The 13,361-nt window shown below is 40.8% G+C and overlaps 1 protein-coding gene across 1 annotated transcript; it reads left to right on the forward strand.

The window, feature by feature from the left end:
• LOC109826719 (zinc finger BED domain-containing protein RICESLEEPER 2-like) lies at window positions 7,262-12,385 on the forward strand. Its single transcript, XM_020393735.1, has 8 exons — window positions 7,262-7,455; window positions 7,769-7,856; window positions 7,934-8,020; window positions 8,104-8,258; window positions 10,026-11,157; window positions 11,247-12,215; window positions 12,296-12,307; window positions 12,380-12,385. Exons 1-8 carry the CDS (start codon window positions 7,262-7,264, stop codon window positions 12,383-12,385), a joined length of 2,643 nt encoding a protein of 880 aa, XP_020249324.1.

The raw sequence follows: 13,361 nt of genomic DNA on the forward strand, positions 1-13,361 counted from the left end.
CACTTTGCGCATTGAAGTCTGGGAGCCCGCTGAGAATTCACGCCCAAAAAGGTATGTTTCGAGGCTCGTGACTCTTGAAAGCCCAAAGAAGGCAGTTCGCCCTCAGAGGGAAATGTTATCGTCTGAAGATGACAACGTTATACCTAAGAAGTCGTGCCAACACACGATAAGTTACTCCGACCTTCAAGCCGACGAGTTGTACTATCATGATGGGAGTACGAGAAAAACTAGGAAAAGGAGTCCCCGAGGGCTAGAAACTTAATGCCCTTGTTCCAAACTCATTCGGGCAGTATTGTCTGAGTGCAACTGCATCAAGACGGTCCCCGAAAGAAATTCGGTTTTCGAAAGGCTCAATACCGAAACGCCAAGACCAAGGTCTAGGCGTTTCCGACAAAGAAGAAGGGTAGTCGAAGATGGAGAATTTCCGAGAGTCACCACTAATATGACCAGCAAAGGGACGTCGACACAGGATAATCCCGAGTCGATTCCGGAAGTACCCCGACGGATGACCCGTCTGCAGTCCAGAGCCATCATACGAGGAACTTATGGTAGGGTTCGGACAAGATTACCATCAGAAGATGAAGAATCGGATTCCTGCTCTGCTGTCGCATCAGACAATACAGTATCCAGCGAGGGACAACCCCGCGAGGCACTTATGATAAGTGCGGAAACAAAGACTCAGGTGAAAGCTTGAAGATTAAAAACCTCGAGAGCAAAATCAATACGTTGATTTCCGCTCAAGAGATGAAGAAGACGGGCATTCCTTGTCCATACCCAAGAGAGTGGGAATCAATCCCATATCCGGCGAAGTTCAATCTAATTAACTTCACGCCGTTTGATGGGGAGGGTTCACCCACTCAGCATTTGATTTACTTCAAATCGCACCTAGGGATCATCTCTGGTAATGAACCTCTGATGGTATGGTCCTTCGTTGGCACTCTTCGTGGAGCCGCCTTCGATTGGTATCGCCGCCTCAAGCCAGGAAGCGTGAGTAGCTGGGACGACATAGAAACTAAGTTCCTCGCTAATTTCTTCGACGACGACACCGAGATATCCATCGGAACGTTGCTCGACGAGAAACAAAAGGACGGGGAATTGGTTGACACCTTCGTAAAAAGGTTCCGGAACAAGGCGATGAACTGTCGGGACCCGATCACTGAGGAGTTTATTCTCCAGACTTGCCACAACAACCTCGCATTGGACGTGTTGGAGGCAATGGGAACGGCACCGTCTAACACTTGGAAAGACTTGAAGGTGTGCGGTGAACAAGCCGAACGCTTCCTCCGAAGGAAGAAGGCCGAGAGGAACCTACCGACGGCTAATCCTCTGAACTCAAGCTTCACCTCTCGTGGTAAGGGAAAGGCACCTGCAGTTGCTGGTGGTGCTAATTGAACGTCACAACAGCAATCCCGAAGGCAGCAAAAGACTTCGGACCCGAGACTCAAAAAAGAGTATTCCTTCAAGGACGAAGACGTTCCAACCATCTTCGAATCCCTCCTTGGGAGCAACAAGATCAAGCTACCACCTATCGCAAATCAGGAGGAAGATGACAATACTGCGGATCCGAAGTACTGTGCATACCACAGGAGGGTCCTTCATCCCACCAAGGATTGCTTCGCTCTCAAGAATAGCATCCAAACCTTGGTTGAAGCCGGCGTCATAACGCTGAGATAAGCCAAATGAGAACGGAAAGACTCCGACAAGTATAAGAGTATAAACTGCTTCTCAATCCTCCGACCGGTATAAGAGGTTAAACTGCTCCCTGATACTCCAACATGTATATGAGTCTAAACTGTTTCATTTCTTTCACGGGAAGTTCCTGGAGAATTTTTATATGTAATATTCTTAAGGATAACCCGGTCATGTAACTGAGTACAATGTCGGACCCAGTTCCACAAGGGAAGCTGGGGGTGGATTATTCATGTATCGGGAAGTTCCCGAAAGAATACCACGGGTGATATTCTTAGGGATAACCCAATCACTATAAAAGTGATAAGTAAAACATCCACATTTAAACTCTAAAGGTTGGAATGTTTTCCATTATTGTTATCAAATTCACTAATTCTCATGAGTTATCTTGTTGAGACGAGATTCGGTCCTTTTGACAGATTAATCTTTCCTCACAAAAATCCCCCACTGATCAAGTCAATTGACGGTGGGTCCACTAAATTTTCTGTCCGCCAATTCATGGCAATTTCCAAAGCTTGACGTGTTAAGTCCCGATTACTTAACGTCAAAACCCTTCATCGAGTGGCCAGTACATACCAGTATTTCTACTGCTACTTGTATTCCACTCCCTTTGCTTTCAGGTCAAACCTACAGTTGGGGCCATAATCAAAATCCCCTCTCGATTCCTCCAATGAACGAGAGGTCCACTTTCAAATCGAGTGATCAAACCTTCCTGCAGTTAGGGTCATCTCAAACTCCTGCTTGGTCAAACCTTCCTACAGTTAGGACCAAAACCACAATTCACTCTTGATAAATGAGAAATTCATCTTTAGTTCGGTAATCAAACCTTCCAACAGTTAGGGTTATCTGAATCTTTTCGATTCTCGGAGTGGAGATCCCACTCTTAGTTTCACCTTTTCGGATTCTGGGGATGGAGATCCCACCTCGAGTCTCCTTTCCAGCTAAAGATAGAATATAAAATTCTTCTTCTTCAGTGCCGGGAGATAGAATATAAAATTCTTCCTCTCCCATTTCAGGTTCGTCTTTGCCCCAAGAGAAGACACCACCTATTTCAACTCCCAAAATCTGTGCCTCACAGGTACGGGGAATTTATCCCGAATCCTAAGTAGGGATAAGTCAACGCCTAACACGCGTTACCGGTTTAGTCTTTCACCGATTGAAGAAGACACCAGAATTCCAGTCTAGGAAGTTTATCCCGAATCCTAAGCAGGGATAAGTCTGCGTCTAACACGTGCTGCCGGTTTAGTCTTTCTCCGAAGAAGAAGACACCAGAGTTCGATTCTGGGGTATTTTATCCCGAAACCTAAGCAGGGATAAGTCTGCGCTTAGCCCGCGCTGCCGGTTAGTTCTTAATCGTTAAAAAGAACACCCGCCCACATATTTAACATTGTGGCAGGTTGTTATTAATAACACCAAAATCCATGCCTTACACGTATGGGGAATTTCATCCTGAATCCTAAGAAAGGATATGCCAACGCCTAACACGCGTCGCCGGTTTAGTCTTTTTCCATAGAAAAAGACACCAGAGTTCGAATCTGGGGTATTCTATCCCGAAGCCTAAGTAGGGATAAGTCAGCGTCTAATACACGTTGCTGGGTAGCCTATTCCCGTAACAATGGCGAAGTCTACGTATTCGAAGTCGTAGCATCAAGTCTAAGGGAGTTCATTCCTTTATCACAACGTCACATGCGGAACGGACTTAAAACAATCCGCATGTAAGCCCGATTCAAACGGTAATCGGTAAAAGCATGTCAAATCCGTTGAGGGCTGAGGATTTGCCAAAAATTCTAAGTCAATGTTGTTTAGTCTTTTCACAGGAGAAAGATGAAGTCTACGTATTCAATATCGTAGCACTAAAAGGGTTAACTCTTTTAGCATAACGTCACATGCGGAACGGACTTAAACAATCTGCATGCTAGCCCGACTCAAACGGTAGTCGGTAAAGGCGCATCAAACCCGTTGAGGGCTGAGGATTTGCCAAAAATTCTAAGTCAACGTCTGATACACGTTGCTGTTTAGTCTTTTCACAGGAGAAAGACGAAGTCTACGTATTCAACATCGTAGCTAGCACTAAAAGGGTTAACTCTTTTAGCGTAACGTCACATGCGGAACGGACTTAAACAATCTACATGCTAGCCCGACTCAAACGGTAGTCGGTAAAGGCGCATCAAACCCGTTGATGGCTGAGGGTTTGCCAAAAATCCTATATATGCGAAAGTCACTGACGCACCAGCCCCATTAGTTGGTTTCGTGACTTAGACATCCAACAAATTCGGGATAAAATCCACACGTGCAGATGAATCAGCTTTAATAGTTGGTCCTGCAACCCAATATTTAGGATCGCCATGCTCCAATACCTCAAGAGCTTAAACTGTGTATACTCCAACAAACGTCAAGCGATCCGAAACCCTAGGGTCAACGCCGGTCAACGCGTAACCCTAGGTCAACGCCAATCAACGCGTTGCGATCAAAAAGTCAACGTACGACGGTCAAAACCCCAGGGTCAACGCCGGTCAACGCGTAACCCTGGGTCAACGCCAATCAATGCGTTGCAACGAGAGAATCACTACTCCGAAAAGTATACGAGTATAAACTGCTTCTTAATACTCCAATAAGGTATATGAGTATAAACTGTTCCCTAATTTTGGTTGAGAAGTTTCTGGAGAGTATTTTTCTAAAAAATATTCTTAAGGATAACTCAACAACACAACGCCGGACAACGCGTCGCAAATAAAGACTCGACGCCAGCAATCGATGGTCAATTCTACGAGCTGAAGATCAAAAATCAGGAATCGACTTCAAGGTTCCAACACGAGTCAATATATCATGACGGAGATAAATCAGTTCAAATGAGGCTAAACCAGTCTTGAACCAGGTTGAACCAGTTCTGAACCAGTTTGAACCAGATTTGAACTAAAATTCAAATTGGAGCTGAACCGAGTGTCGAAACGACTTCAAAACGACCGACGGTCCAGTACCTTATTTATTCACTCCTCTCCCAGATATTCAGAAGGGTCGGAAAATTTTTGGAGCCTAATTACTGCCTTTTTTGGGTCATTATTAGGCCAATTCAGCTCATTCTCAATGTGATAGAGCTGCAAACTTGTACAGGTTAGATTTGGTTTCCAATTATATTTGATTGTTATGGTTAAATATTGGTAGTTAAGTATATGGATTGATTGTTAATGTTACAGATTTATTGTTAAGGTTATAGATTTATTGTTAAGATTAGAGATTGATTATTAAGTATACGGATTTATTGTTAAGTATATGGGTTAGTTGTTAAGGTTATATAACTAATGTTAAGTTTTTTCATAATAAACTTCTGAATTTTTATTTGTTTTTTAAATCAGGCACTTCACGCAGCGTGAGTGGCACTGATATACAGTTTGAGGGAGAAGGCCCTCAATCATTCTTTGCTGACACTAATAAGGAGAGCGAAGGCCCTCCAATAGCGGAAGTCCAACCATCATTTTTTTCTGACATCAGTAAGGATGTAGGCGTATAAAACTGCCTATGGGTCCCTTAGCATAGCTCGGCACGGTGATTCGACAAACCAACGAACCATCGGGTGACGTATCTAAACGCGATAGTTAGTCCATAACATCGAAGCCAAGTAACACGCAACGAAGCGGATTAACGAGGCGACGAGGCTAACGAATCGCACGCAAGCAACTGAATGCATCCATTCGCGTGCGAAATTAAGCTAACGGTTCGGTGAGTCAACGAGTCATCCAACTGTAGAATGGATTTGAACTCAATCACCGAAACGGATTTACTGCCAAATCGGGATCCGGACCTCCAAATCAGAGTTCAGATCAACGACAAAGCGGATTTACTGCCAAATCAAGATCCGGACACCAAATCAGAGTCCAGATCAACAATAAAACTTGGATATCTGGGCCCAGATCTGAGCCCAGATCCGCTTTCAATTGCCTATAAATAGACCCCTATGGCTCATTTGTCAGAGGTTGGACTTTTTGAGGCGAAACTCTGCTGAATTGAGATCTCGACTTTGGAGTTTTTGAAGCTTTGAAGACTTGGATTTTCAGATCTGGTTCTTGGTGAGCATCCACGTCAAACAAGGCAGGAGTTCGAGAGAGATTGGATCTGAGATCTGCACGGTCACCCTCCGGATCAAAGCTTGGTCTTTGATCCCAAGAAGGCTATTATTTCCTTGGTGAAATAGTACCCTCGGCTGTTATTTCCTTCGTGAGATAACACCCGCTATACCATGTAGATCCGACCGGATCTAGATCGCGCGGTAGTCCACGGATTAACCCCGGCGCAGGCAAAGAACCCACAAAAGCGAGTGACCGCAAAACAGGTGCTCGTGATTCGTTCGACAAACAAGGAAGATTATAACTTTTTCTTTTTCTTTTGATCTCGTTGTAACCGGATCTTATAAAAAGACCGGATCTTTCTGTAACCGATAAACTGTTACCAAAGGCCCCGTTTGGCAAAGGGTTAATGAAGAGGGGTTAAAGAGAAGGATTAATGTACTTAGCCTATTTGATAATCCGAAGGACTAAATTATTAACCCGTTAAATAAGTTTTATTTTAGCCCTTATGATCAGTTTTAGTGTTTGGGAATAACAATGATTTTGACTATTTTCTTTACAATTAGAAGGGTTAACTCTTATTCCATCTAAATAGGAGTATTAGTAAACCCCTCATTTTGAGGGGTTAACTCATTTTAACCCCTCTAGAGGGGTTAACTTAACCCTTCTATATTTTTTATGTTTGGCAAATTATGGAGGGTTAACTCACTTTAACCCTTATATAAATTTGTTGTGTTTGGCAGGTTAAGAAGGGGTTAAGTCTCCTTAACCCCTCACTTAACCCTTTGCCAAACGGTACCAAAGAGTGCAATGACCTCAATGAAAACAACAATTTTTCCCGCGAACAAAGGAGAGCAAAGATGCTCTAATAGGGGAAGTCCCTCTAATAGATACTACTGGCATTAATACGGCAGTGGAAGATCCTCTCCCAGAGGAAGAAGAAATAAACAAGGGAGAGAAGGTGTCCATCCCAGCGATGGAGTTGCAAACTTGCACATGTTAGCTTCTTTTTTTCACTATATGTTTAGGGATTGGTTGTTAAGTCTACATATTAGTTGCTAAGTTTTGATAGCGGTTGTTAACTTTTTGAAAATTTATATTTCGAATGTTTTTTAGAAACATGCACTCCACGCATGGACACTAGGAGGGGAATAAAGCCACCAGATGAAGTCCCTCCACCGGCAGCTGACACATTTTTGAGGATGAAAATGCTCCTCTTATTATACCAATGAATAAGATAAAGAGGGATGCAAAAGTGGCATGCGCAAAGGTGCTCGCTGCCGCACCCCTTAAAAAAAGAGAGTCAGAAAAGCGATGAAGCCTTCCAAGCATATAGTTACACCTTATAATGAAGGGAAGAAGAAGAAAGAAAAACAAAGCATAGGGGACAAGGCTATTATAAAGGTGGTGGAAAAGGAGAAAGAGCAGGTGGAGGAAAAGGGAACAGAGTTAGCTCTTGCTGGCTACAATATGATCCACACTCAATCTAGGAAAAATGCATGAGTTTCCCTATGAGTAAGGAAGAAGAAATGTGCAAAGATAACCTGGACGAGGGGATTCCCTATAATCAAGGCTTCACCATCAAGTTTTTGGATGGGGATGACACATTTGTACATAATTATAAGGTGTCGGCAGATGTTGCTGCGCTGCTTAAGGAAGAGGAGAATAAAGTTCTCAACCATTTTTACACTTGTAGGTGTAACAAGTAAGTATTTAACTCATATTACAATTTTACAGCTTCGTTTTAAGGTTATCAATTAGTTGTTAGGGTTCCTGCTATGTTGCTAAGGTTACAAGGGGGTTGTTAAGGTTACGAGTTTGTTGTTAAGGTTACGGATTCGTTGTTAAGGTTATGGGTTTGTTGTTAAGGTTACTGGTTTGTTGTTAAGGTTACGGGTTTGTTGTTAAGGTTATTGGTTTGTTGTTAAGGTTACTAGTTTGGTGTTAAGGTTACTTGTTTGTTGTTAATGTTACTTGTTTGTTGCTAACTATATTTATTGTTTCATTCTTATTTGTAGTGTTATTAAAATGTACAGAGGTACATGGTCGTCTATTGACCGGTTTGAGCTTCTCCATATTATACGCGTTGGTCGACTGGATGATTCAGTAAGATTTACTCTTGATAAAAGTTGGTTTATTATCCGAGATAATACTATTATTTATTACTTATTGTCAACTTATAGCTTGTTGAGGAAATGCTGGATTTAGTACGTGAAAGTCAGAAAGCCTCATCCAGTAAAAAATATGGGGTGGTCTTTGTATTCTTTTTTGTAAGTATATGGCAGACGTATATCTACTTATATATTGCAATCTATGTTATACGGTTCCTGATCAGTCTAATTCTTTATTACAGGACAAGATACATGTGGAGAGACCTGAATACAAAGAAGCATATGCAATCTACAGCAAAAGTTTGGTCTATGAAGGGTGTACCAACCTCTTAGTTCCCATTGTCCAAGGGGATCATTGGCATCTCTTAGAGTTTGATGTCGATAATAATATTGTCAGGCATTATGACTCCTTAGAAGAGAGATCTGGACATTAGGGACATGTGCTCAAAATTATTAAAGCCTTCAACTACATTAAAGTTGGCTTCGAGGAAAATAAATTGCGCAGCGTATTCACCCAATCATGGTTCCATGCAAATTACAAAAGGGATCGTAAGTTTTTCGAAACTCTTGTTAGAAATCAATGTTGGAAATTAATTGTTAAGGTTAGGTTGTTGAGGTTATGCTTTGGTTGATAACCATAAGGATTTGTTGTTAAGGTTACAGTTTAGTTGCTAAGGTTGTGGTTTGGATGTGAAGCTTAGGTATAGGTTGTTAAGTATATGTATTGGTTGTTAACCTTAGGGATTTAATGGTATACCTTTTTTGTATGTGTAGGTATGACCGCGGGATCTACATCTACCAGTTTGCAAAAGCCATTATCGAAGGTAGAAGTGTCATGCACGTCACACCTAAAGAGCATAACACATGAGTGGTACGAGCGAAGCTAGCAACATATTTACTAATTGAATGCAGGAAGAGGAGAAAAGATACGGGTAAACTTGACGATGATAACGTTGAGATATAGACTTTTATAAATGATCATATTACAATTCTTTGTAAATAATATTATACATGTAAATATTATAAATATAAAGGTTAACAATGAATTGTTAAGCTGGAGTACAAAGCTGATACCTTGACAGCAACTAGGGGTGGAAGTGAACCAAATATTTAATAAACAGTTCGGCTAATATTCGTGCAGATATTCGGTCATATTTGATCCGACAGTTCATTTAACACTAAATAAATATTTTTTAGTATTCGGCTTATAAACGAATAGAATTTAACTAAAGGTATATTCAATTCGACTGATTATTAACTATTCGATAACTTTTTATATGTTAATACTATTAATTAAACTTGTTGTAAATATTACCCATCAAAATTTTTTTATTACAACTTCTACCCATATATAAATAAACAAGTTAAGGGACCTAGGGTTTTACATGTCCTTTGGATCATGAATGAACGGTTCAGATTTGCACTTGGCATAATATAAATAGCTTTAACAAGTGCCCTATCTCATAACCCTAGATCTGATTCATCTGAAACCGCCGAACTCTTCCCCATCTCTCAGTCTCCCATCTCCTCAATCATCTCCGCCACAACGCTTCCCTCATTCAATCTTCCATCCTTCCTCTACGCGTCGCGCTGCCTCAGTCTCCGCCTCCAGCGCCAATACAGCGGCCCTGCCGAAGGAAAGCATCCCCAGCCGGCGCAGCCCACAATCCTCCCTCTCCTGCCCCAGCTGCTCTTCATTCTTCCCGACCCCCTGTCCCAGATTGCCCGGAATCACCATCAGGCCGCCGCTCGACAGCCGCCGGATAGCCTCGAGAATCCCACCCCAGGCGCCTTCTCCCTGACGTCGACACGACGCACTCGAGCGTCACTACTTCCCTCAACCAGCCCCTCCTTACAGCTAGTCTCCTCCGCCCCGCCATCCCCTCTAGAGCCGCCCATCTCCTCCTCGAACCCAGCCAGACCGACCCACCTACCTGCTGACCCTCCACCCGCGCCCTGCCTCCCTTGGATTCGCCACCGACGACCACAACCCCGTCAGGTAAAACTTTGTTCAAAATTTGTTTCTACAAAAATTATGTTTCTATAGAATTTTGTTTCTACAAAATTTGTTCCTCCCCGTCAGGTAAAACTTTTTCCCCAAAATTTTTCCCCAAATTATTCATTATATATTTTGATTGTTGATTTTCAAAATTTGTTTCTACAGAATGTCATCTCTTAACATGAATCCAGCAAGTGATTCTCACGCTCCATCATTATCATCTTCTGCTCCTGCAAATACTTCTTCTCCATCATTATCATCTTCTGCTCCTGCAAATGCTTCTTCTCCTTCTCCAGCTACTCCCTCCAGTGATAATACAGATAATGCAAGTAGAGAAAATGTGGAGACTACAAATCCTATTCATGAGAAGAGAAGAAGGAAAAAGACTTCTAAGGTATGGGATAATTTTGTTGAAGTTACTCGTGCTAATAATGTTAAAAGATGGAGATGCAATCATTGCAAGCACGACTTTGCACAAAATTCAACTGGAACAACATCTCACTTGAAAACTCATTTAAATAATTGCATTACAAAAAAGTTGCATGATCAAAGGCAACAAACACTTAACTTTCAACGAGATGGTTCTACTATAGAGCGCCTAATCATGTTACCACCTGGAGTAAAATATAACCATCTGAAAGTTAGGGAAGCATTAGCTCATTGGGTCATGATGCATGAACATCCATTTACTGTAGCAGAGGAGGAGGGTTTTCTATTTCTAATGAAAACTGTGAATCTTGAATTTATTAAAATTGGGCGTAAAACTTTGAAGGAAGATTGCAAAACAATTTTTGAAAGTGAAAAGAATAAGATGAAGGGACTCCTTAAAAACATGGACAAGGTTAGTTTAACCACCGATCTTTGGAAGTCAGAAAATCAAAAAATTGAATACATGGTAATTACTGGGCATTTTGTTGATAAGGATTGGAACCTACAAAAATCAGTTCTTAGTTTTGTGCATGTGCCTCCTCCTCGACGTGGTATTGACATTGCAGATGCTATGCATAAGTGCTTCAAAGATTGGGGAATAGAAAATAAAGTTTTTACTATATCTGTGGACAATGCATCCTATAATGATGTTTGTTTAAGAACTTTGAAGACTAGCCTATCTCGACATAAGAAATTGGTTTGTGATGGAAAATTATTTCAAGTGAGATGTTGTGCACATATTCTCAATCTTCTTGTCCAAGATGGGATAAGTGTAATTGCATTAACTATTGAGAATGTGCGGGAAAGCATCAAGTTCATCAATCACAGTGAAGCGAGGCTCAGAACATTTTCTGCTATTGTGCAACAGGTATATCAAATCTATTGTCATCTTTAAAGTGTATATTTTTTATGTGAAAGTCTAATAATATACTTATGTATATATTTTTTGTTTAACAGCTGCAGTTAAGAGAAAAGAAGTTGATTCTTGATGTGCCAACTCGTTGGAATTCGACATACTTGATGTTGATCACTGCCCTGAAGTTCAAAGATGCATTTCCAATGTACAAAGAAAGGGAGTCCAATTATGATTGCATGCCAGAACCTGAGGAATGGGATAAAGTGGAGAAAATTTGTAAGTTATTAGCCGTCTTTCATGCGGTAACGAATCTAATCTCTGGTAGTGACTATCCTACTTCTAATTTATATCTCATTGAAGTCTATAGGATTAAAGAAGTTATCGATAAGTCACTACTAGATAATGATTTCTCTATTCGGCAAATGGCTAAAAAAATGCAAGATAAATTTGAAAAATATTGGGGAGAATGCAATTTGTTAATGACAATAGCTTTTGTTATGGATCCTAGACTAAAAATTGGTGCGGTTGAAATTTGTTATCCTCAAATTTACTCTGAAGTAGAAGCTATGATAAATATACAGAAAGTTAGGGATGCCTTGCAAGAGCTATTCGATGAGTATGTTGCTTTACATGATTCAAATAATGAGGAAAATAGCTCTCTGGAAGGTTCTATGGGTGCTTCAAGTGATACAAGCTCGTCATTGTCATCTTTAAGTTCCAACTGGAGTGATATCTTGAAAAAGGTGAGAACGAAAGATAGTATGCCTGCATCCAAATCAGAGTTAGAAACATACTTGGATGAACATGTATATATATGTGGTGAAGCAGAAAATTACCATTTTAGTGCTTTGAATTGGTGGAAAACGAATCAATTGAAGTATCGTGTCTTGTCGAGAATGGCGGCTGATATTCTTGTTATTCCTATTTCTACGGTGGCATCAGAGTCTACGTTTAGTGCTGGCGGGAGGGTAATTGATACGTATCGAGCATCTTTAGATCCAAAAATAGTTGAAGCATTGATTTGTGGAGGGGATTGGATGCGAAAAGTCCATGGTATAAAGAAAAAGAAGGTAATGACATATTTAAATTCAATACAAAAAATTAGAGTTCATAAAATTTATTGATATTGAGTTAATTTGTATGATTGCAGGTTGAAGATGAGGTAAGAGAAGTGGAGATTACCTTACCAGAATGTTAATTGCAGGTATGATTATCATTCTTTAAATAATTGCAGGTATGATTATCTTCTGAAACTGCCACTGTTAAAAAAAAGGTATGATTATCATTCTTTAAATAATTGCAGGTATGATTATCTTCTGAAACTGCCACTGTTAAAAAAAAAACTTTACCTGTTGAGAATATAAGCTTGTTTAATGTCCGCACCATTCTTGCACTTATTGGGCTTTTCCCTGTACCTTGCATTTTCCCCAACATGGCAACACCTACTTGGCCCACACACCTTCATTTAACTCATTTGTACCTTACATGTTGGTAATCTGCAAATCTTATACTAGTTAATATAACGATTATATGTCACTTATGTTGCTGCATGCTTCAAATTTGTTTAAACTTTATGTTGCTACATGCATGCTTCAAATTTGTGTTGGGCTGGGAACAATTCAGGGTTGATTTTATATGGAGATGAAAACTAATCTTGTATGGGATTCAAGTGTTCAAAGTAAATATTAACACCTTGGAAGCTTATTTGCTTTGGCTTACTATAATTCTAACTTAGATTATTTACTCACTATAAGTCTTCGTGAATTACAACTTCATTGTGTCATAGAAGCTAATTCAAAAGGTACTTAAAAACAAAACTCGCAGGAACTGAAGAGAGCCATTATACTATAGCGCGATTGCTGTAGGCGTATAAAATTGCTTATAGATCCTTTAGCACAGCTCAACACAAACCGACGAACCAACGAGGCGACGAGGTTAACAAATCGCACGCAAACAATGGAATAGATCCACTCGCGTGCAGAATCAAGCTAACGGGTTGAAGAGTCAACGAGTCATCCATCAAAGGGCAGACTCGGACGAATCACGATCGAATCAAGATCAGTTTCGGACTCAAACTCAGAAGTGGATTTACTGCCAAATCAGGAATCGGATTTACTGCCAAATCAGGTCAACAAATCAAGTCCGGATAAATTGACCACAGAACCGGATCACGGACTGAACCGAAAACGGAAAACCACGCCTAAGGGGGGCTCGGC

The sequence above is a fragment of the Asparagus officinalis genome, chromosome 10, assembly GCF_001876935.1.
Source record: "Asparagus officinalis chromosome 10, Aspof.V1, whole genome shotgun sequence".
NCBI lineage: Eukaryota > Viridiplantae > Streptophyta > Magnoliopsida > Asparagales > Asparagaceae > Asparagus > Asparagus officinalis.

Coding starts and splice junctions, on each gene's coding strand:
- LOC109826719 (XM_020393735.1), top strand. CDS start 7,262: ATGAGTAAGGAAGAAGAAATGTGCAAAGATAACCTGGACGAGGGGATT. Junction 8,021..8,103: donor TGGTCTTTGTATTCTTTTTT/GTAAGTATATGG, acceptor TCTTTATTACAG/GACAAGATACATGTGGAGAG. Junction 11,158..11,246: donor TTTCTGCTATTGTGCAACAG/GTATATCAAATC, acceptor TTTGTTTAACAG/CTGCAGTTAAGAGAAAAGAA.